We start from the raw sequence: 23,156 nt of genomic DNA on the forward strand, positions 1-23,156 counted from the left end.
AGTCAGGGTGACCAAGTTCATTCCCGAGTCGCACTCCCTGGAGCCCGATGTTCCCCGCAGCTTTGTTGCCCTCCGGCAAGGGTGGGCCATGAAAGTCAGCCAGGCAAGGGACTCAGCTTCCCCCCACATCTTCTGGATGTCGGCCACCGCAGAGGCAGGCCCCCGTGGACTCAGACTCAGCGAGGGCTGTCTCTGAAGAGACAGCGATGGACAAGTGAGGGGACAGCCAGCGTCCCTCTGTTTAGTTTTATTTTTAACCAGCTTTGTGTTCCTGGAGGGGCCTCTGGGTGAGCTGGCAACACTGACCCGAGACGGCATGGGGGCACTTGGAGCCGGGCCAAGGCCACTGGGCTGGGACCCCTGGCTGTGCCACTCCTGGCTGGGGGGCTTGGGCAGGTCCTGTCCCTTCCTGGCCTTAGAGCCCATGTCCGTACAAGCACTGAGTGTCTGAGGCAGCCACTGCCAAGCTGCCCACAGCCAGGGAAGGGTCAGGGAAGGACATGTACCGCAGGGAGCAGAGGGAGGATTTGGGGAAGGGGACACACCTGTCCAACTCACAGAGGTGGTCCAGGGTGGCTGTGCTCTCCCAGCCTTCTGGCACATTCTGTGTGGGTCTGCACAGGGCTTTAATTTTTTTAAAATTATTTTAACACCTTTGAGGCTGGCCAGCACTCCCCAATTCCACTTCCTTACCCTTTCTCCCCTTCCCTCACCCCTATGAGGTTTCTGGGAACCCAGCCCCCCATATAGTGGACTTGCACGTCACCAGTGAGGTGAGAAGGACACAGCCCCGCTTAGGTAGTTTTCTGGCTGGGGATGCACCATCTGAACCTAAGCAGGTGACATCAGACAAATGCAAAATGAGAAAAGCCTATTACAAAGGGGGGCTGTGCTCTTCAAAAACGCCCATGCCACTCCGGCAGGCTGGACACCGGCTCTTCAGTGCCACAGGTGCCTGGCCGGACCCCAGGCGTGCTGTCAGTGTGGCCGAGTGCCTCTAGCACATGAATTATCTCCCTGAGCCTCACTTTCCCTTTTATGTCAAATGGGGGCAGGACACCAACCTACAGAGTGGGTGAGAGGCTTGGCGATGATGTGTGCCAATGGTCTGGCACAAGAAATAAGGAAATGCTCAAATAGGGGCAGGCCCCAAGGACACAGGAGCCAGTGGATATGGCCAAATCTGGGACAGTACAAGCATCGAAATAACCAAGGACAGTAATGAAATGTAGATGGTTAAAAAGGGGAATCCATGAGCCTATGTTGCTGCTGATGGATAAACAAACAAGCAGCTAACTGGCTAGATGAATAAGTGTGTGTGGGGGCGGGTGGGCTCCAGCCCACAGAAGAATGCCCGGCGGCTGCTGATGAAGATGGAGGGCATGCTGGAGTTAGCAACTGACCATCCTGCAACTGTCGTAGAGAAGGCTGAGTCAAACGAGAGTCATCGCTGGGTGCTCAACCTAGGAAGATGTTTTGACAAGGAGCCGTCTACCTGCATGGTCTTAAAGAGACGCCTCATTGACAGCTTATTGGTTGCAAAGGAGGAAAAAGTGTGCAGTGGAGAGATGGGACAACTCCTTGGTGGGGAGACCAAGGTGACAGCCATCCATGAGGGGTGGAGAGGCATCGTGGGCATCCAGACATGATGCTGGAGAAGGATACACCTCACCGATGTCATATTCTGGAAGGGGATGTACAATCTGAATCCAAGCAGGAGGAGATGTCAGACAAAATGGGAGACATTCTGTTAGAAAGACACAGGGTGGAACTAGATTCATCAAGGTCAGCGAGAACAAAGAAAGGTTCTGGAAACATTCCAGATTCTAGGAGGCTAAAGAGACATGGTGAGTAAATGCAATGCCTGGCTCTAGGCTGGACTCTGGACCCTGGGAGGGAAGGAAATGCTATAAAGGACATTATCAGCCAACTGACAACATCGGGACAGACAGTGGATTAGATTAGAATATTGCACTGAAGTTAAATGGAATGAAGCGGATATTGCCATGTGGTTCAGTAAGAGGATATCCTTATTCTTAGAGCTATACTCTGATGCTTTTAGGGCCTTGATTAAGTCCACTTACCCTCAAATGGTTCAGAAAAAGATGTTAATACATAATCCGCAAATGATAGAGCAGATGGGGCAAAATGTTTAAAAAACAAAACAAAACAAAACAAGGAGGTGAATTTGGGCAAAACGTATTAAGGTGCTCTGTGTACTATTTTTGTTCTTGCTACTTTTTTTGTGCGTTTGATATGTTTTCCAATAAAATGTTGAAAAATGAATTGCCTTGTGCTTAGTGATCATTCAATAAATGACATCCATTACTGGCATGTAAGTATGAGGAAGAAGAGGTATGGGGTTTCATAATCCGTTGGAGAGGGTGGGCAGCTGAGCGGATGGACCCATGTAGCCAGACACTTTTGGGGACGGGGCTTCAGGGCACCAAGTGGGGTGGGTGGGAACAGGGCAGAGAGATCTCCGTGAACTTGGATTCAAACCAAACTACTTGCCAATTGTTGCTAAGGGAGCATTTCTCTGGATAGTTAGGGACCCTTGTTGGTTTTTCTTTCTCACCTCTCCCTTGTTCCTCATCTGCCCCTCTCCAAGGTGTAAACTGTTGCAAGGGGCTCTAGCTCCCAGAATCACAGACCGACACAGCTAGCAAGGACTTTAACAACCATCTAGGTCAACCGCTCAAGGGATAAACAAGAAAAGGAAGGCCTGGTGAAATCAACTGCCATGTCCGTTGTCATCCAAGGAAGGAAGGGTCAGAGTTAGAGCTCTGGACAGGCTAAGAAAATCCTGCCGACTCCGTTCAGAACAGCATGACACAGCGTCATCATCATCTTGTCCTGTGCGGGACACTGTTATCGAGTTCCGACTTGGCGGGCCTGGGCCAGGGGAACTGATCAGCCCCTAGGAAAGGTAGTGGGGCACGGGTGGTAGCGCCCTCCATGGCCCCCTGGGCCTGAGAAAGTGGAGCCGAATGCAGGCCCCATTTCCTCACCCCAAAGTACAACCGTTGGGAAGGGCTTGCCGGAGAAAACCCCCCCCCCCACCCCCCCCGTGCCTGACCCGCACCCTCCACCCTCTTCGTTACCGGAGCAACTCCCGCCCCTTTTCAAACAACCTCCGCGCCCTCTCAGAACCAATCCAAGCCTTCAACCCCTACAGCTACCCCGCCCTCTAAACCGCCCGATATAAGCTTGTACTCTCCCCTAATAAAGCTCTCTCTTGGCTTCCTCACCCTAAAAGAAACGTGTCCCGCCTGTTCCTTTCTCGCCGCCCTCCATACCTTGCACGCCACCGCCGGGAACCTGGCCAAGTCCCCCGCCTCGCCCTCGCCTCCGGGAAAGAGCCCCCGCCGCCGGTACCCTCCGAGCAACGCCGAGAGCCGAGGGTTCAGCAACCGGCCGCCATCCCCCCAGACAATGTAACTGCGACCGCAGTCCTGTCTATTTTCTTCGAGAGATTTGAGCACTGTGCTAGGTGAGCCTAAGAGAAGGAGGCAAAATATCCTAGAGAGTGTGCAGTTGGGAATCCTGATATGTGGGTCTTACTAAGGGAATGGCTGTGTGGCCTTGGGCAGATGGCTTCCCCTCTCTGAGCCTTGGTCTTCCATCCTAAAATGAGGGAGTTGATTTACTTTAGAGCTTTTGTCCTTTGAGGGGAGGTCATGGATTCCTCGAAGAATCCAGTGAAACTGCTGGCCACTTTGCACCTTGAAATGCACGTTAACGTACACATGCTTTGCTGCTTGTAGAGGTTCACCGATCCGCATGGAAACTTCTGGCTAAGAACCTTTGGACTGAATGTCTTCTGATGGGCCTTCTGGGTGTCACATTCTAAAGCTCTAAAAGCAAAGCCGTCAAAAGTCGGTGGGTCCCCAGCACCCCCCAGGGCAGAGCCCCACTTCCAGCCCTCCCACGTATTGAAGTGACCCACCCGTCCTCAGCTCACTTCCTGGGCTCAGCTCAGGCCGGCTGGAAAGACGGGGAACCATAATCTCAAAGGAACCTCTGGGCCCATGTCCACAATACAAGCTGGAAAGGCTTAAGGTCAGGTGCCAAGTCCTCTTTCCCGCAGCTGGGAAATTTCCGCCTTTGGCTACAGTCATGCCATTGGCCTCAGAGAAACCCACCCCTCCTGGGGATCACAAGACCCCTTTTCAGCCAACGAGAGTGAAGAATCTACCTAGCAACTTCCTTGTCATCCCTCGCCCATCCAATCGGCATGAAGGAAGGGCTGCACAGGCAAAGCCAGACTACACCAGCTCAAAACAAGGCCCTGGGACGTTGCCAGGGAGACAAAATAGCGCTGCTAATGAAACCCCACATGTGAGCAATCAATTCCAATTTTCCATTGCTACTTGAGTAAATAATTTCGACTGGGCATGAATTAACACACTATAGAATCTGGTAATGTCAACGATGGGTTACCTAACTCTGATTTTAAACTTTCCTTTTAGCCCTGGCACACTTTTGTTCAGATGTCTGGTCTGTGAAACAAAGGAAACTGGGGACACCTGGGTGGAAGCCAGTTATGGGGGACGAGTAGAGCTGTAATTACAGCACCAGGTCATAATTCCTTTGTCAGAAGAGGGAAGGCCAGATGTGGGGTGTAACGGGGACCCCAGGGGTCCAGGTCTTCCTTTCCCCAGTGGCTGTCAGGGATTCTTCTCTGGTTTTAGGGGTGAGCTTGCACCTTAGTTTAAAGACGTGGGAGGACATTTACTCGTGTAGGGAAGGGTGCCTAGAAACTTGCACAATAAAAAAAAAATCATTACTTGGAGCTGTTGCATCCTGGGATGAAGAGTCCAGCCCGCCTGGAGGCTCCTCTGCAGCCACTCGGCAGCTTCCGAGGGTGCTCTGTGGAACCCCATTTAGAAACCACAGATCTACACCAAACCCTTCTGTTGACAGTGATGAGCTGAGGCCCAGAAAGGCGGAGTAAAAACTTGGACCCAAGCAAGCACCCGAGTCTTCTGTCCCCTCCGTCCCCCCGCACGATGTTAACAGAGTTACTAGGAGACGTTGACCTTTTTATACCTGGCCTAAGAGTAGCTATAAAAAATTAGCCTGGAACAAAAGACTCATGGGAGTTGTCCAAGGTGCTCATAACGTGGTTTCTGCCAGAGGCTCACAAGACTCACAAGTCACCTCTTGGGGTAGAGTAGCTGGTCCAGGTGGGGACTGTGTAGGGTGCAGGTGTGTTCTCTGTGTACCTGGCCACCACACCCTATGCAAAGAGCTCACTTGGGAATGACTGAGGGGACTCTGCTGACTCCTGGGGTTTAGAAGCGGGGGGAATGTGCCCATGTCCACTGGGAGGGAACCCGGGGGGGTCAAGGAAAGTGAGGGCTCCCTCCATGGCAAAGGCTAGCCCAAAGCTAGTGCTGGCCACAGCCCTCGGCAGGTCTGATGAACGGCGTCACCATCAGGTGGAGGTGTCTGCCTGACACATAGTAGGACAGCAAGTTAGTTGTCACCAGTCATAAGATGCTGAAGCCTCTTACACACGAATCGCAACAGATTCGCAGTCTCCTGGCTACTTCACTGTCACCCACGTGTAAACCAGTGGGTTTTCTTGAGTGGACAGTGAGGAACCATGCATGGGGTTGTGTCTTTTATGGGAAGTGCCATTGAGATACTTCCCACATGGGTTTTTTTTGGGGGGGTCAATTAGATGATGGCAATCAAATTGTGTATCTCACAAAAGACAGGTTCAAATCTTAATCTGTGTCCCTATGGGTACGAACCCATCTGTAAATAGGACCCTTTGAAGATGTTATTATTAGTGAAACTGTGGCCAAATTGAATCAGGATAGGTCTTAATTCACATGCTTGGATGTCTTATAAAGAGAAGAAATTCCGATGCAGTCAGAGAAAGCCTCAGGATGAAGCCAGATGTCAGAAGAAGCCAGAGAGCAGAGGAATTCCAAATGACAGAGGACCGTCATCACCAGAAGAAAGCATGGCCATGCCACGTCTTGATTTTGGACTTTTAGCTTCCAAAGCCATGAAACAATAAATGCTTGTTGTTAAAGCCAACTCGTCATGTGGTGTTTGCCAATAGTAGCTCTGGCAAACTAAGACAGACAAGATGCCAGGATGTGGCAAAGCTGGTATAATTAGTCAAGCCAGGAGTTAAGCCCTCATATCTTATTTGAACTACTTAACCATTCTGATTCCAAACTGCCCCCCATCCCATTCTACCTTTCTCATCATCCTAACCTACAGGTCTGTTCACACTGCATCTCCCCTCAAACATCTCCAACGTCTCCCTTCCATCTCCCCTAAGGTCCAAATTCTCTAGCAAAGCCTTCGAGGGCCACCATGTTCTCATCCCAACCCACCTTCCCAGCGTCATCCACCCAAATACCCCTCCACACTCAACCCCTCCTCGTTCCTCTGTAAAGCTTTTTGTGATCCACTCACAATTCACTGGTCTTTCCTCCCTAGTCTCTGCTTTTATCTCTAATGACTTGGTCCTACATCTGCCTAGATGCAAAGGCAGAATCTATTCATGAATGAATGAATTAATTAATTTAAAAATGAGCTGAGCAGGTCCATCATCTGGTGTCAAAGGATCTGGCCCAAAAAGCTGATAAGGGACCAAGCCCGAGGCTGCCCTTGTTTCTGCACTGAAGCGACGCTGTGTCTGTGGCTACATCAAGAAGACTTAGGAGAGAATTGAAAGCCAAGTTCCTGGCAGCACTGGAGGAACCAACAGCAGGAGCCATTGTCTCAAGGGACAATTCTGAGCTCTGAAGGAGTTAGTGTCTGTCAAGACGGAGGACAGGGTATCTGGAGATGTTCCTGCCAAGAGTCCTTTTGGGCAAAACGTCCAGGTGGGACTTTGTGCTGGGAGGTGGCGCCCAGGGGTATTAGGAGGGGGCAGGTTTGAGGCCACCGGCTCCCAATGAGGGATTTAATGCAAAGAGGCCAGTTCTGCCTTCTTGGCAGAGCTTCCAGAACTGGCTGGGGCAGCAGCTGCTTTAGGAAAACGCCACCGGAAAGAAAGAACAAGCAGAAAGAACCTAGTGATCCTTACTGGGACTCATGAAAGGATTGTGGCCCCATGGATTTTGGGTAGGGAGATATGATCCGAGGGGTTTGCCATGGTTGGACCCTCGATTTCCTGGTGTGGTCCAGGGAAGAGGGACTTAGAGGAAGAAGGTAATCCAGTTGGCGTGATATTTAAATGCCACTGGTGACCGATTCTGTAGGCATCTGGAACCCAGCTTGGGATGTTAAAGACTCTGCTGGGGAGGAAATGAGAACGAAGGGAGGTGGATCTAACCCAGCCACATTGGATCTGCCCAGTAAGTGGCAGGAAAAGAAGAAAAGGCAAGCAGAACGGGCAAGCTCAGCCTGCCTCATTGCAGCCATGAGGGACCAGAATCACACAGACCAAACACCTTGGGCCTTGGGGCCCTCCTAGCTTTGGGAGTGTCCCCTGGAGCTCTAGAAACAGACCACTAGGTGATGTACGCTGATATTCCTGAGCGTGCTTCCGTCAAGAGCAAGGAGTCAACGTTACAGCGGCGAAACCCCCAACGTATTCCTGAAGGGGTGCTCCAGTGAAATGGACCCGATGGGAAGGGCGGCTGCCTCCGGGGTGGGCTCGTCCACGTCGTGGAGGAGGGCGCGCTCGCTGGCGGTGCTGGCGTGCTGCAGGCGGCGCAGGCGGGCTTGCAGCTGCTCCTGCCGGATCTTGAGCTCCAGGTAGGAGTGCGAGAAGGTGTGGAAGATGGACGTGGCTGGGAAGGCCATGATGAGGATCCCGCTCAGGATGCTGCTGAGCGCCACCATCTGTCCGGGCACGCTGCGCGGGACCATGTCGCCGTAGCCCACCGTCGTCATGGAGATGATGGCCCACCAATAGGAGGCCGGGATGCTGGTGAACTCCAGGACGCGCCCGGACTCGTTCTCGGCCAGGTAGACGAGCGGGGAGAAGAGCGTGACGGCCACGCAGAGGAAGAGGAGCAGCAGGCCGAGCTCGCGCGTGCAGCGGCGCACGGTGAGCCCCAGCGTCTGCAGCCCCAGCGAGTGGCGCGCCAGGCGCATCACGTACAGGATGCGCAGCGCCCGCAGCACGCGCAGCACCAGCCCCACCTTCTCCAGGTAGGAGCCGCCGCCGGGCCGCTCGCCCTCCTCCCGGGGCTCGCCAGACACCGCCAGGGACACGTAGTACGGGGAGATGGCCAGGAGGTCGATGATGTTCAGGGGCCTTTGGAAGAACTGGCACTTGCTCCGGGCCTGGAGAAACCGCAGGCAGATCTCCAGGGAAAACCAGGCCACGCAGATGGTCTCCACGAGGAAGATCGAGTAGCACTTTCGAGAGCATTCGCCCTGGGGGGAGAAGAGGCAACAGAACACAAGGTAGAGGATGGGCCTGCAACCGCCAAAAACGGGGGGAATAGCTTTCTATGGAAAAGTCATTCTACCTATACCGAATCCTGTTATTTCTGGAGGTTGTGTTCTACAAAGTTGCCACAGACACTGAGTTAGCAAATGCCCAACCAGCTGGGAATTTATTTTTTCGCTGCCCTGGGCATGCACCTGTCCACGGACTACTACGAAGGTGCTGCAAGTATTTTTAAGGAAATTTACAAATGAGAAACTTGTGCATAATGAGGGGTGAGTGTGTATCGATTGAGCTCCATGGTGTAGACCCTTAGTCATCCACCAAACCATCTCTTTTTACGTAGTTCTCCAGCTGTGGCTGGGCACCTGCTGGCCAGCTGCAGACCGCTCTTTCCAGCCGCCCTGGCCACAAGGTGTGGCCAAAGGAGGTTCTCACCTACGGAATGTTGGCAGAAGGGATGTGTGCCCCTCCAGGCCCAGGACTTAGGGTTTTGGCGGGAGCTCCTGCACGCTCTTTCCCCACTTCCTTGAGCTGGGTCAACACAGACAGGCCTTCAAGCCAGCTGAGAATGGTCAAATCCTGCCAACACCCCAGAGGGATGGAGCATTAAGGTGGAAAAAATACGGCTCTGGGAATAATCGCTGCCCACTCACCAGGTCCTTCACCCTGGAACTATTCTACAAGAGAGAAATACGTGACTATTTTGTTTGAAGCCCTTCTTTCTTGGGATCTCTTTGTTACAGCGGCTAAGCTTCACCTTAACCAATAGAAGCTTCTCTTGTGTACCATGCACTGCCCCTGGCGCTCTTACTGAAACCATGTAGGAGGGCTACGAGTCGGAAGCGTGGCCTCATTTTGTGGGCAAGGAAATGGTGCAGAGAGTGAAATGACTTGTCAGACCTCATGTAGGTGGTAGGTGGGAGAGTCCAGGCCCTGTACCAGCTTTCTTGGACACTTCTGGGCTGAATTGTTTCCTCCTAAAAGATATGTTGACATCTTAACCCCTCAAGACATCAGAATGTGACCTTATTTAGAAATAAGGTCTTTGTGGATGTAATTAGTTATGATGAGGTCATTCTAGAGTAGGGGCGCCCTTAATCCAATATGTCTCGGGTCCTTACAAAAGGAGAAGAGACACAGTGGGAAGATGGCCATGGGGAGATCGGAGTGATGAAGCCACCGGCCACGCATTACCAAAGAATGCCCGGAAACAAGAGGCAAGGAAGGACACTGCCCCAGCACCACTGGAGAGCAGGGCCCTGCCGACACTTTGATTTTGCACCTCTGGCCTCCAGGTTATGAGAGAATGCATTTTTAAGCTGCCAAGTTGGTGGTAATTTGTTAGAGCAGCCCTAGGAAACAGCCACTATACTCTATTTTGTAATTTTCTTTGTCTGCCATCCCTCATCGATTCATCCAACAAATATTTATTGAGAGCCTGCTTTGTGCACAGGCACTGGGCTAGGCTCTGGGAGCCAGGTAATTAGAGAAGCAGATGCAGTCCCTGGGAGGCTGGAGAGGGGGGTCCCCATCTCAGCACAGCCTCTGTGATGCTCGATGGCAGCTTTTCCCACAGGGTCTGTTTCCTTCACTTGCATCCAGCTTGATGTTCTGGATTCATCTTTGCGTGGCCCCCGCCCCCTGCTCTGGTTCCTGGCAGAGTAGCTCCACTAGCCCTTTACCACACGAAGCATGTTCCTTAGACCAATGGCAAAGGCCTCAGGGGGGTGTGTGTGTTAGAAATAAAGAAACATAGAATCTTGGGCCCACCTCATCCCCACCAGATCAGACTCTGCATTTTCACAAGATCCCCTGGAGATTTACATGCACGTAAAAGTATGAGAAGCACCAGTCTAGGGCAATGGTTCTCAACCCTGACTGCAATTAGAATCTTTCCAGAAGCTTTGAAAAATCCTGATGCCTGAGCCGTGCCCACCCCCCGCACCCCCAACCCGAGATTCTACTTGAGCTGATCTAGGTTAGGGCCTGAGTAGTAGAATTTCTCAAAAGGTTCACAGACGATTCTAATGGGGAATCAGGGTTGAGAAACCCAGCTATAAATATATATATATATTTGACAAATGAATGAATGAATGACCAAAACCAGTTGCGTAAGTGAAAAGCAAGATGTTGACAACAGCAGTTTTCTCTGCATTAAAATGCTCTGAGGTGGAAAAAGAAATTATTTCCAGTGCCTGAGCCCACAGGAAAACTAAATTGAAATTTTCTTTATGTCTGGCTGCTGGAGAAAAAGAGGCAGGCAAGTCCATTCCCATCTCCATTTTCCTGCCCAGGGACCAGGTAACCTCCCCCTACGTCTATCTGGTCAGCCAAAGGGGTTGAGGCAGTGGATGTGGTGGAATCCAAAGTCTCTGAGTCCTGGGTTCAAATCCCAACACTTCCACTTACTCGGGTAGATCATTTGGCCCCCCTGGAAGTTCCGTTCTCTCCACCTTGAAGGGTTGTTGCAATGAATGGAAATAATGCATATAAAGCAGTCAGCAGATACCACACACCTAGCAGTAACACAATACATTGGAGCTATTTTTATGAGCTGTACTCTTATATCTGGTCGATGCAAGTCTAGCAGCACCCTCCTCCCACCCCTGGATTTCACAGGAAGCTGAGGATTTTCTCCTGCATGCTGAGAGGCCTTTGCTGCAATTCACATTCACGGGGATGGGCTTCAGTGTCCTAGAGGGACTAGCAGTTTTGGGTCCTGATTCCCCTGGTCCTGCCACTATCTTGCTGTGTGTCCCCAGAGTAGCCACTACCCTCTTTGTGCTTCAGTTTCCAATGAAGAGGCTGGAACAGAATCGGTATTACTCAAAGCCGATTCAGAGCCCTGCATCAGAATCAGGGTGCTTGTCACAAATGCAGATTCTTGGGCCCCTGCCGCAAAATCAAAACCCTGGGGCCGGACCCAGGAATCTGCATTTTGGCATGCTCCCAGGTGACCCTGAGGCCCCTGGAAGTTTCTCAGACTCTGTGCCGGATTCGCCCTCCAAGGCCCCTTTCTCCTCTGACAGGCTGGGATTGCTTCCCTTTGGCCTCAGGGAGGCGTTCAGCCTGGGAATAACTCTTCCAAACCTGGGACCCAGCAGCTCAGGAAGGTGACGCCCGGGAGGACAAGATGGCTCTGCTGGGCTCTCCCTCGGCCTCCACTGCTGGCTGTTTAGGTATTCACGGCACTTGTCACCACTCCCTCCTCCTGCGGCCAGGGCCTGCACTGCCGCCCTGCTTGCTCCGAATCCTTAACCAGTCTCCCCTCGCTGGTCCTCTGGTCCTCAGAGGAATGGCCACGGGAGCAGTGGCTTCGACTTAGGGGCCGTGTGATTTACGGGCTTGGAGCTGAGGAAATAATTCCCAGCCCAGCAAATACTTGAAGAGAAAAAGGAAAAGGGAAGAAAGGAAAAAAACAGTGGCTCTCTGGAGGAAGTTTGTGGTTGTGCTTTGCAGGGAGCCTGAGCCTGGGTCTGGGTTTGCCTGGAATGCTCCAGATTTGAGCGCTGAAAATCCCAAGTCCCGGGGACCCCTCGGTCCTGGGAAACCGGGCTGGGTGGCCCAGCCTACTCGTGGGCCTTATCGTCAGCAGGAACGAGGTGTGTTCTGATTCCTCGATGCAATGACGAACTTAGGTCAGCCTGAGAAGGCGGGAGGTGAAAGATTTGAGTGAGATACATGGCCTGGAGAAGTCTCATGGGCAAGATGTTGAGCAAAACCCCCAAAAGGCTACATACTGTTTCCATTGATGTAAAGTTCAAGAACACGCAAAACTCCTCTAAGGTGGACAAAATCATCAAAACAGCAGCTGTCTGTGGTGGCGCAGGGATTGACTGTGAAGGACGGACAGGGAACTTTCAGTCCATCTTTCCGGGGTCTTGGAAATATTCTATATTACGTAGGGATGTGAGTTACTGGGATGTGTCCACTTGTTAAATTATACAGTGAAGATTTGTGTGTTTCAATGTCTGTAAATTTTACCTGTAAAACTGTAAAATAAAAATAAAATTAATGATAATTACAGCAAGTGACTGAGAGTGGGGAGTAGGAGGAGCTAAGGAGGAAACAAGAATGGCAGAAGGTTGACAATCATCGGAGCTGGGTCATGGGTACTTGGGAGTTCATTAGAGTAATCTGTTTACTTTGTATGTGTCTGAAATTTTCCATAATGAAAAGGTAAAAAAACAAATGTTTCAAAAATCGGGGTCAGAAATCAAAACCACCATGAGTTACCCCTTCCCACCACTAGGTAGGATGGCTAAAATCATAGACAGACAATAACAAGTGTTGACAAAGATGCAGAGAAATCAGAACCCTCACGCACTGCTGGGGTAATGTACGTGGTGAGCTGCTTTGAACAACAGTCTGGTAGTTCTTCCACTGGTTAAATACAGAGCTTCCCCATGACCCAGCAATAAGGAAGACACGTACACCAAAAGCCTGAACACACAAGTTCATCGAAGCATTATTCATAAATAGCCAAAAAATGGAGACAATCCCAATGTCCATCAATTGACAAATGGATAAACAAAGTGTGGTGTATCCATACAATGAAATACATTCATCAAGGAAAAGGAATGAAGTACCAGTACATGCTACAACATGGATGAGCCTTGAGAACATGATGGTCAGGGAAAGGACACATATGGTATGATTCCCTTATATGGACCATCCCAGATAGGAAACTTAGAGAGAGAAAGCAGATTCATCCTTGCCAGGGGATGGGGGACGGAGGGAATGGGGTTGAAGGCTAAAGGGTATGAGGTTTTGTTTTGGAGGGATGAGAATGTTCTGGAATTAGCCGTGATGGTTGCACAACTCTGTGAATATACATCATGAATTAAACCCTTTAAAAGGGTGAATTTTATGGTATGTGAATTAAATCTCGATAAAAACAACCGGGTTGCAGTCTGAGATTGCCGAGTCTGTCCTGGCCAGAGGGTGAGTGTTGGGCCCGCAGGCCATGCCCTGACTCCTTTCCCAAAGCACGTGCAGAGCTGTTCCGAAGGGCGCCCGGGTTGGAGAGCCAAGGAGCTTTCTAAGGTCAAAGCTGCCACCCCCAAGGACCCGTTTGGGTGGGCTGCCGGGCAGAAGGCTGCAGGAGTGGCCAGGGGTGGCTCTGGAAGTTCCTGCTGGGAGGGGCTTAGGGCCGACAGCCGTCCCCCCCTCTGGTGTTCTCCTTCCACCAGCTCTCCCCTGGGAACACGGCCAGGCTCTGCCACCCTTCCTCACCTCCCCTGCAGCTGCTCCTGAGCCCAGGACGGGTCCCTCGGGTCTGCCCAGCAGCCCGGGCCTCCCTCCGGATCCCCTGTTTGCCCTCTGCCTCTGGCCTCGGGCTCCGGCTGTTTCCCCCCAGGCTCTGTCCTGGGGCCTGGCCCGGCTGGGCCAACGTGCTGACTCACTCCTCTCCCAGAGGCAGCCTCCGTCGGGCCCTGCCGTCCCCTCTGCCACCTCTGTCCTCTCCCCCCAACCTCCCCAGCCACAGTTCTTCCTCCCCAGGCCTTCCCCCTCTGCTCCCTCCTCCCAGTCCTCCCACGTCCCATCCCTGGAACTCAGAGCTCCGAGAAGCGTTTGGAACCAAGCAGGTCAAGGCTGAATGCAATCTGTGCAACCCTGGGCCTGGGGCCTGGGGCCTCTCTGAAGGCCACTTTACCTTCTGCAAAATGGGGGGGAGGGTAACTCTGAGGGGTGATGGTGGGCACTAAATGACACCCCAGCTCAGGGGCTGGCCCAGCCAGGTGTTCCCCAAGCCAAGCTGCTTTCCCTCTTCTCTCCACCCTGACGGTGCTGGGGCCCTGAAGCCGTTGTGTCTCCCCAGCCTCTCACACCCCCACCTTGGCCTCCTGGGTGCCTTCTCTCCCCCGTCGAGCAGCCAGCCGCCATCTAGTGATGCCAATGTGGCACTGGTGACTCAGGGCATCGGGTTTCTCCTCTCGGGAAGGGGTGATGGTGAGGACTGAATCAGGCAACGGAGGGAGCAGCACAGGGCCAGGCGCCCAGGGGGGCCCCAAGACGCGGCCACCGCCTCCAGGTCTTGGAGAAGTCAGGCCACCCACCCGTCACCGTCCCCAAAGGACCTCGAAGGCCCTGGCTGCTAGCGGGGGGTCCCACCCTCGGCGGGCCCTCCCCAAAGGCCAAGTGAGGGAATCGAGGCAGGGGCATTTGAGCCGGGTCCGGGGGGCCTGTCCGGGAAGCAGGAAGTAGGAAACACGGGGAGGCTCAGCTGGGAATTAAAAGAGAAGGCTGAGAAGAACTCGCTGGAGCGCGGAGAAGCTCCAGAGTGCAGAGCCGTCCTCCATGGGGCCGATTCACCACCCGGGAAAGGAACAGGAGGAAGGAGTGGGCTCAGCGGGGCTTTTATTAAAGGGCGGGATTGGGTGGGGGCGGGAGGGGGTGGAAATCGCAGCTAGGAGGTGAGTTGCAGCCCCTTAAGGACGTGGTTCCTGGTGAGGGGCCCCAGCGCTTCCACCTGTCTGTAAAAGTCCCTCCTGCCTTCCCTCCCCACGCCCCCCCCCCCCACATTAGCACAAGGCGGAGACTCCAAGAATCAAAGGGCCAGTGAAAAGCCACCCCCTAAACCTTCCCACCATTCTGCACAGCCCCCCCCCCGAGGCCCTGCACTGGGCTGCAAGTGTGCGTGCACAGCCCTTGGGCGAGGTCCCCGAAAACGGCTCCAGCTGACCTGAGGGCAGGAGGGGAACCTACCGGGGAGGGGGAGAGCCTGGGCCCCGCGGGGGCTGGTAGAGAACTGGGGCGGGGGCCGCATGTCACTGTCGCTGTTTCTGCACGCAGGAGGGCCGCAGAGAGGGTCAGATGGCGGACGGACTGCAGACTGAGGGGAGGTATCGGAGACACACAGAGAGGACTTGAGCCGCTGGCTCTGGCCGCTTAGCTTTGGATGGAGCCCGAGAGAGGTGGACAAGCAAAGCAGGTGGAAGGAAAGTAACAAAAACGGAGAAAGTTCACTCTGTGCTGGCCCGGGGTGAGTAGAGCCTCATGCAACCTCATCGCCACCCTCGAAGGGGGTACTGTAATTACCCTTGCTTGCTAGGGGAGAGGCTAAAGACCCAGAGAGGGGAAGTGACCCGTCCGAGGGCTAAGCCAGAGAGCCGAGGAGCTGGGATTTGAACCCAGGACTAGCAAACTAAACATTCTGCCTTCTTTGCGATGCTATCTGCAGTCGTAGCAACAAAGAGGAAGAAGGAAGTAAAGAAAAGAGGACGAGGGGCCAACTGCAGCCGGCCCGTGAGGCCAGCCCCCCTCCACCCCCAAAGGAGGGAAAGGCCTCTGGGGTCAGAGCTGCCGGCAAAGTCCCCGGAGAATGCGGAAAGCAGACAGACAGCAGAGTCGACAACGAATGCAGTGGGCAGAGCGCGCAAAGCCAACCTGCGAGGCGGCAGCCGAGAGAGGAGGCTGCACAAGTCCAGAGCAGTCGGATGTTTGGGACGAGGGAGCCCTGTCCTCATTCCACAGTGGGGAGACCGAGGCCCAGGGAGGGGAGACCCCAGAGCACAGACCCTGCCGATCGAAGGCACGCACAGGTGGCAGCCCCAGGTAAAGAATCCTTGTCCCATTTCCCAGACCCATCCGTCCCTAGGGGAGGGGGTCCTTGGGGTACCTCACAGCTCCTGGAGAGAGCAGAAGCCACCAAAGGCCCTGGGCCTTTGTCGTTTGGTCTGTAAAGTGCAGCAGAGATGCCCAGAATAGCAGAGCCAAGAAGGTAAGAAACGTGCTGTCGGGCCTTAGCACCGTGTCTTAGCTCCAGCACCTGAGGAACGTTCCTTAGCACGTGCTCTGTGACTGTAGTCGGGGGAGTGGAATGATACATGTTCTGATTTCCCGTTACCTAATACCTAATCAATTAATGAGGGTTACCGAGCGCATCCACCGCCTCACACCTTCTGTTTTAACCCTCGCCAGAACCCCTGCAGAGGGTTTAATAGCATTCCCATTTTACACATGGGGAAACTGAGGTTCAGAGAGGTTAAGTGACCTTCCCAAGGTCACCAAGATCGTCCAGGGTGAGGCCAAAGTTCAAATAGGATCAAGCGGGTTACTAAGATGAAATTGCCAAAACATTTGTCAACTAATTTTGCATGTTGGATTGAAATCTTTGACCTCAGTGGAAGTTTGCAAAGACTGAGTGTTCAAACTACTGCACATTTTTTCAAGTGCTAGAAATTTAAACCAAACAGCTTAACCTTGGAGGACCCCCACTGTGGCCACATGAATCAAGCCAGATGGTTGTGGTCAGCCCAAGAGGGACGCAGTGTGCTCCCCATCTCACCGAACGGCCGGGCCCTGGGAGCCTCTGGCGAGCTTGAGCGACCGGCTCTCTGAGTAGCGCTGCTTTCAAACTGCTGCCCTGAGGATGAAGATGAAACGCAAGGCACGCGCGCTGGGGAGAGAACACCATCTACTGATGTAAATGATGCAATCTTGAAAGAAGGAACACCTCCTTTCACACAGCCTCCTGCGCCATCTGCCCACCGGCTCTCTGAATTGTTATCCGAACAGGAAAACACACACACTTCTGGGCTGAGTGGCTCAGCCTGTCTCTGGGCGGCACATCCCAAGGCGGTTTCATTAGGGAGAAAGCATAAAGATACTGTGACTGGAAATGGGCGTAAATCCTGCTTCCCCAGGAGCCGACGCAGCTGCCTCGTTCTCTGGCTCCAGGTTTGGGCTGCGCGGCTCTGCAGGCCGCTCTCCCACCCCTAATTGCTTCCTATGTCCTTTTCCACGGGGAAAAGGCTGTTTGAAAGCCCAAACTTTTTGGTTTTTGGTTGGTTTTAGGACTAAAATATTTACAGGTTGGACAAGATACATTTTATTCAACAAATATTTATGTGAGCCAACTGTGTGTGAGGCACTGGGCTGGCTCTCTAAGTCATTTCATTCTGGAGAGTTCTCTGATCCTACTGCATGCCTTGCCTTGGGACATTGCTTTAAGGGGAAGGAACTGATGTTGGCTGACAGCTATTAAAAGCTGTATACAGTGTGAATTAGCTTTCTCTCTGTCTACTATGATGTAAGTTCCATAAGTCAGAGTGATGGGGAGCTATAGAGGAATTTAGAGGAGTACAGGAGCAACATTTAAAGTTAGGAAACAACCCAGTTGTTGGTGTGAACCTCTTCAATAACCTTCCTAACAAAATGTTAGGCTTTTGTCTCACTTCTCACACCATCTGGTCCCACACAGCCCCACGGGAAGAGAGTGCAGGAGAGAACAAGCCAAACTGTTTGTATTGCCCTCTGGGACTGGATCACTTACAAGTTGACTCGTCTCTGAGTTCCCTGTCCAGTGACACTGGCTGAGAGATGAAGTAATGAAGGGACAAGCAGGAAAACTCAGGCCTGAGAATCTTTGCCATGGTCAGCATCTTTACCAAGGACCATGAGGCAGCCAGAAACCCTGTGCCTCCGTTTCTTCATCTGAAAATGGCGCTGGATGCCCACAGGAGTGTTGGCTCAAGAAAGCAGAGATTTTGGCCTGGCATAGAGCTTGGCACAAAGTATCTACTCAGTTAACACAGGCTGCATGCCTTTGATGCAGGAACCTCATTGTGATGCCACCCGTTTTACCGAGAAGGAAACTGAGGCTCAGGTGATTTACCTGCAGCCACAGAACCCCAAGAGGTGAGGCTAGACCTGCCGGGGCCATGCAGACCTGGTGTGGCTTTCTCAGCACACAGGGTTGGCTCGCAGAGGCAGGCACGTTGGGGCTTTTGTGGGCCCTTCCCTCCATAGACAAATGTGAAAAATCATCTTTCACAACTGCTTTGGTATAAAGTCAAATGTAACCTGAGCTGGATTCTGTTTGTTTTTTTCCTTCTGATTTAAAAAAATTAAAACATCTCCATGGACCCCCCAAACTCTCATGGACCCCTGACACTGTGTTGGATGGAGAAGTCAGCCCTGACCACAGGCCACTCACCTTGTCCTCCTCGGCCCTCAGGTCGGGCATGGTGCTGACACACAGGTTGACAGCCGTGGTGGCCACGAAGAAGATGGACAGGCAGGCGAAGACCTTACCCGGGAGCCCCGACTGCGGGTTTTCCACCATGTCGCGCAGCCGGTCCACGAAGAGCCCCCACCACGAGGTGTGGACCGTGGAGCCCCAGGCCTCCCGGCGCTGCTGCAGCTCCACGTCCCTGCGCAGCCCGGCCAGCTCCTCCAGCTTGCGCAGCAGCTTGCGCAGACAGCATCTCTCCAGGTTGGCTTCCTCGATGCCCCAGTAGGTGAGCTCCTCCCGGAAGGACAGCACGCACATCTCCCGCAGGAGGACCAGCTTCCCGGCTGCCAGGAAGCTCACGATCACCCCAAAGGCACTGGGGCTCCGGTCGAAGAAAAACTCCTGGCTGTCCTCGTCGTAGTCATCACAGAGCTGGGTGATCTCCTCGTAGTTCCGGCAGAACTTGAGCTTGCTCAGGCGGCTCAGCGGAAAGTCGTCCAGCGTGCTCCAGGGCAGCACGTACCTCCTGCCCCCCACGTTGACCAGGATCTCCTTCTTCAGGTCGGCTGCTGGGGACACGTCCAGGGCGGCCACCCTGCGGACCCTGCGGTAGTAAAGGCCCTTGATGGCCGGCGAATCCACGGGGCCAGGGAAGAATGGACTCGAGGGGATGTAGGAACCATAGGGATGGCCCCTGGGGTCCAGGCCCCCATCTCGGGGAGGCAGCGGCATCGCAGAAGGCATCCCAGCCGGAGGGTGGTGGGCTCACCCGGCTGACACCCAAAGGGAAAAGAAAACAGGAAAAGTCGGTCAGGGACGGTTTCTTTCATGTGCATCCCTGCAGCTGCATATCCATCACTCATTCTTTTAAACATTCACACAACACCTATTTATTGGGCACCTGCTGTGTGCTTGGATATATATATCAGCAAACAAAACAAGACCACGCAACCCTTTTCCTGGTGGAGCATATATGTGTATCCCAGAAGAAACTGCCTTGGATTTGAGTAATTTCTTCCTGACCTGGACAAGTCGGAGCTCTGCCATGTACCAACCTTGTGAGATACAGTTAGTAAAAATAGAGCCTGAGTGGGGGTTCTCAAGTTCACAGCCAGGTTCCAAACCCTTAGGGATGCCACCGTGTGTGGGGGTGGGGTGGGGGGGGTGGCTCAGTTCTCTGGGCCCTTCGCTGCATCTGCACCACTAGAACGATAAGAGAGCCCCCCTCCTAGACAGCGGAGAGGATTACACATGAAGTGTGTGTTACCAACACTTCTAGATGCTTCTGATGTGCCAGGCACTGTGCTATGTGCTTCCCCGATATGAACCCATCTCAGCAATCTCTTCGGGTAGACGTTAGAATCTCCGTTTTACAAATGAGGAAACTGAGGCGCAGAAACTTGGCCATTGTCTAGCAAGTGCCAGGAATCCAGCAAAGCTCAGTGAGTGGCAGTAATTGAGGTTCAATGAGACCAGGAATTGGACTGGGCTTAGCCCAGCGTCTTGCTCTCAGCAGAAGCTCCACGACGAGGGACTTTTTCCTGTCACACGTGCAGGGTTTTGCTGGGAGGGCAGAGGAGCACCCCGTGTTTCCAGTGACAGTGCCCCTCCGTGCTTACTGGACGCTCAACCACCCTTGCTGCGTGACCTTGAGCCAGTCCCTCCCCCTCTCCGGGCCCCAGCCTCTCTGTCTGCAGAGTGAAGGGGCCTCTGACACCCTCCATTTTCAGACCGATCTGGGGACTCTTGACATAGGCTGAGGGTTTTAGAATCAGCCCATGCACGTATTTTAAAAATCACCTCCATGCTAGTTCTCCTCCCTGGTGTCCTATAGCCACGTCCTGTGCTATTCTTTCTTAGCCAGAGCAGTTCCCAGAGCACTTATAACCTTACATTTCCAAGATGCACTCCAATCAAGAGAAAAACAGCAGCTTAATGGATATAAAAGTTGCTTTCCACTTCAGAGCCGTTTGGATTCCGCCGACAATGAGCGTTGAGTCACAGCCTTTGCATTTCCTATTTGCTGGCCCCACAGTGATCTGTTACCCTGCATGGATGACTTCATTCACAACGTATGGCCAGGGGAGGCTGAGCAGCCTGCAGAGAGAAGAGTATTTTGAAATCTGGGGAGTCCTTCCTCCCAAGTTTCTCATTTTCTCAGGACAGAAATGTGACTCGTCCAAGGTCACGTAGCAAAGCCGAATCCAACCCAGGACTCTCTCTCTCTCAGCCTGGGGCTCCTTCCAGAATCTGAGAGCCGAGCTGCCCTTTCTGCGTTCACTGGACAAACCCAATTTTGCAATCCGCTGCCCTCCTGAAACGTTCGGCAAACGAAGCTCCTTTCGGAGCCGGGGGAGGTGTTCTCTCAACGCAGCAATTTCACGCTGGAGGTTTAACAGCATCCGCGCCCGTGCTCGCAAACCCCCACCCCTGCAGCAAGCACCAACTTCCCCTGAAGTTTAACTCACCCTTCTGCTTCGGGGATTCTGTTTCCAGTGGTTCCTCCGCCAGCCATGGAGACCCCATGTCTCAGTGCCCAGGGAAGAGACAGATGTCTAAGGTTTGTGGTGGAGATGGAAGGGAAGAAAAAAATACCAAACAGCAGTGCCTGGCAGAGTTAGTCTCCAAGCTTTCTTCTCTTGCCTCCTCCAGACAGCAGAAGTTCGTCCATTCTGCGTCTCAGCCTCCAGCAGCTGCAGAAGAGAACCGGAGAGTGGAGTGAGTTCTTGCAAGGACCCAGAAGCCCCTTCCCTCATGACAGGCGAGGCGCTGGGGAGCTCATGCTAACAGGGAGCCGGGCGAGCTGGTAGTTGTCCCTGCTTCGCCAGCGGGCACTGCGCTCCAAGTCCACAGGGACAGCCAGTGTGGTCCTGCGAGGCAAGGAGGGTGGAGAGAAGGGGAAGGGCTTAGAAATAATCTCTCCATCAGCCAGCAGCATGCAGGAGCAGGAGCAGCGGCCGCTGCCACTCTGCCAACCGCCTGGAAGGCGAGGAGAGCTGTCCCTTGTCCCCTGCCAAGGAGGAGCATAACTCAGAAGCAGCAGAGGGCAGTTGGGGCCAGGCACAGCTGCAGCTACTTGTCCCCCAGCGCCTCGGAGGCCCCGCAGGGTGGGCTGATGGTTGTAGAGGCTCAGGCGGAAGCTGCAAGAGGGACTTTTTTCTGCTTTTAGCCAGCCCAGGCCTGGGACAAGTTCAGATAGAGAAGCCCCACCTCCGTGTGCTGGGTGGGAGATTGGGGGGCTGCATTTGGAGCTTGGGAGTCACGCACACCTGGATCCCCTGCTCCCATGCCAAAGGCTGGGTGACCTTGGACAGGTGACTTAGTGTCCCCAAGTCTCAGTGTTGTGGTTTGTAAAAAATACGGGAATGAGGGGTGCTCGGGGAGGGTCAAATCAGAGAGTAAGGGCTCCCGTGGGTTTGGCTGTGTGGTGGGGGTGGAGAGGGAGAAGCACAAGGGCCTGGCTCCTGGCTGGGGCTCTGTCGCTACCTTGCTGTGTGCCCTCGGTCAGTTTCCACACCTCTCTGGGCCTCAGCTTCTCTTACCAAGGACGATTGAAACTGCAAAACCATCTTCTAATGGAGGTGCTCAATATACTTTGGTCTCTTCTTAACTCTTAAGAGGCCTTGAGGCCTAACCTCTTGGCTTCCGGAAGCTGAGTTATCATCTGTTCCGTATTACGGGCGAGGCCCCAGAAGTCTAGAGAAGAGGCTGGCTCAAGGTCACCTTTTTGGGGAGGGTCCCAGTGAGGTTAGGATCTCCACTTGACAGAGACTGCAGATCCAGAAGGGAGCAGACCCGAACTTTCCGCAGTCCCCGGGAAGGTGGTGGCCGGAGCTGCTGGCCTCGGCAGGCTCCCTGTGGCCTGGGTCGGGGTGCGTCCAGGCAGGGGCAGAGCTGACTAGTGGAGGTTCTGCAGAAGGGAGTGAGGGAGCTGGCATGGGGGTGTGACAGAGGGGAGGAACAGGAGACAACGGCCCCTGCCCGCTACCCCCGCTTCCACCGTGGGAGCTCGGCTCTGATCTGTTGGCAGTAGTGCGATTGGGAATGTGCTCCAGCCAAACACCTCAGTCCACCCCGCCCCAACCCCTGTTGTCTCGGACTCCACTGCTGCTTCAGAGCCTCGTGGCCCAGCCTCCAGAGTTACATTTCGAATTCATCCAGGTTTTCTTATCCTCTCATTGTCCCCTCTTCCCTTCCCCAACCCCCGTCTCTCCAGCTCTTTATTATTGATCTTGACTTAGCCTCTCCCGGATAAATCTCTGTCACACCTCTCCCCGCATCTCAGGTCTCTCTGGATCCAGAGCTCATGGGTTCAAATCCAGAATTCCCCACTGCCCAGCTGAGCAGCCTTGAGCAAGTTCCTCAACCTCTCTGTGCCTTAATTTCCTCATCTGTGGAATGAAGGTCAGAGCACCTACCAGATGATCGATCTGTTATGAGTAGGGAACATGTTAATTTACATCTGTAAGGCCCTTAGAAGGGCGCCTGGCAGGAAGTAAGTGCTTGCTATTATTATGTTAACAATTTTTTCCAGTGGCAAAAGAAATATTTTGTTTGAAGAAAGGAGTCTGCTGTTAAAATGTTTTTTAAAGAAAAGTTGAAAGTCACTCACCCAGGGAAGCTGGGAGCCCCAGGAGGGGCGTGAGCTGCGGGAGTTCCTGGAGCAGGTCACTGGCAAAGCTGGCTCCGGGTGGACTCACAGTCCAGTGCTCTTTCTGCAGCTCTGCTGCCCTCTATCAGCTCTGCCACTTTGCCCAGGCTCTTGGGCCTTTGGCTTTTACCCTGGGGTCTAGCCCCGTCAGCCCCTGCCTCACTGAGTCCTTT

The 23,156-nt window shown here is 53.4% G+C and overlaps 1 protein-coding gene across 1 annotated transcript; it reads right to left on the bottom strand.

Moving 5' to 3' along the window:
* Nucleotides 1–3,376: 3,376 nt before the first annotated feature.
* On the bottom strand, nt 3,377–21,213 carry KCNG4 (potassium voltage-gated channel modifier subfamily G member 4). The gene is made up of 4 exons (XM_037816478.1): nt 20,801–21,213; nt 20,226–20,429; nt 18,315–19,105; nt 3,377–8,358 (listed from the first exon to the last, which is right to left on the bottom strand). Exons 3-4 carry the CDS (start codon nt 19,074–19,076, stop codon nt 7,543–7,545), a joined length of 1,578 nt encoding a protein of 525 aa, XP_037672406.1. The 5' UTR covers nt 19,077–19,105; nt 20,226–20,429; nt 20,801–21,213; the 3' UTR covers nt 3,377–7,542.
* Nucleotides 21,214–23,156: the final 1,943 nt, after the last annotated feature.

Source organism: Choloepus didactylus, chromosome 22 (genome assembly GCF_015220235.1).
Source record: "Choloepus didactylus isolate mChoDid1 chromosome 22, mChoDid1.pri, whole genome shotgun sequence".
NCBI lineage: Eukaryota > Metazoa > Chordata > Mammalia > Pilosa > Megalonychidae > Choloepus > Choloepus didactylus.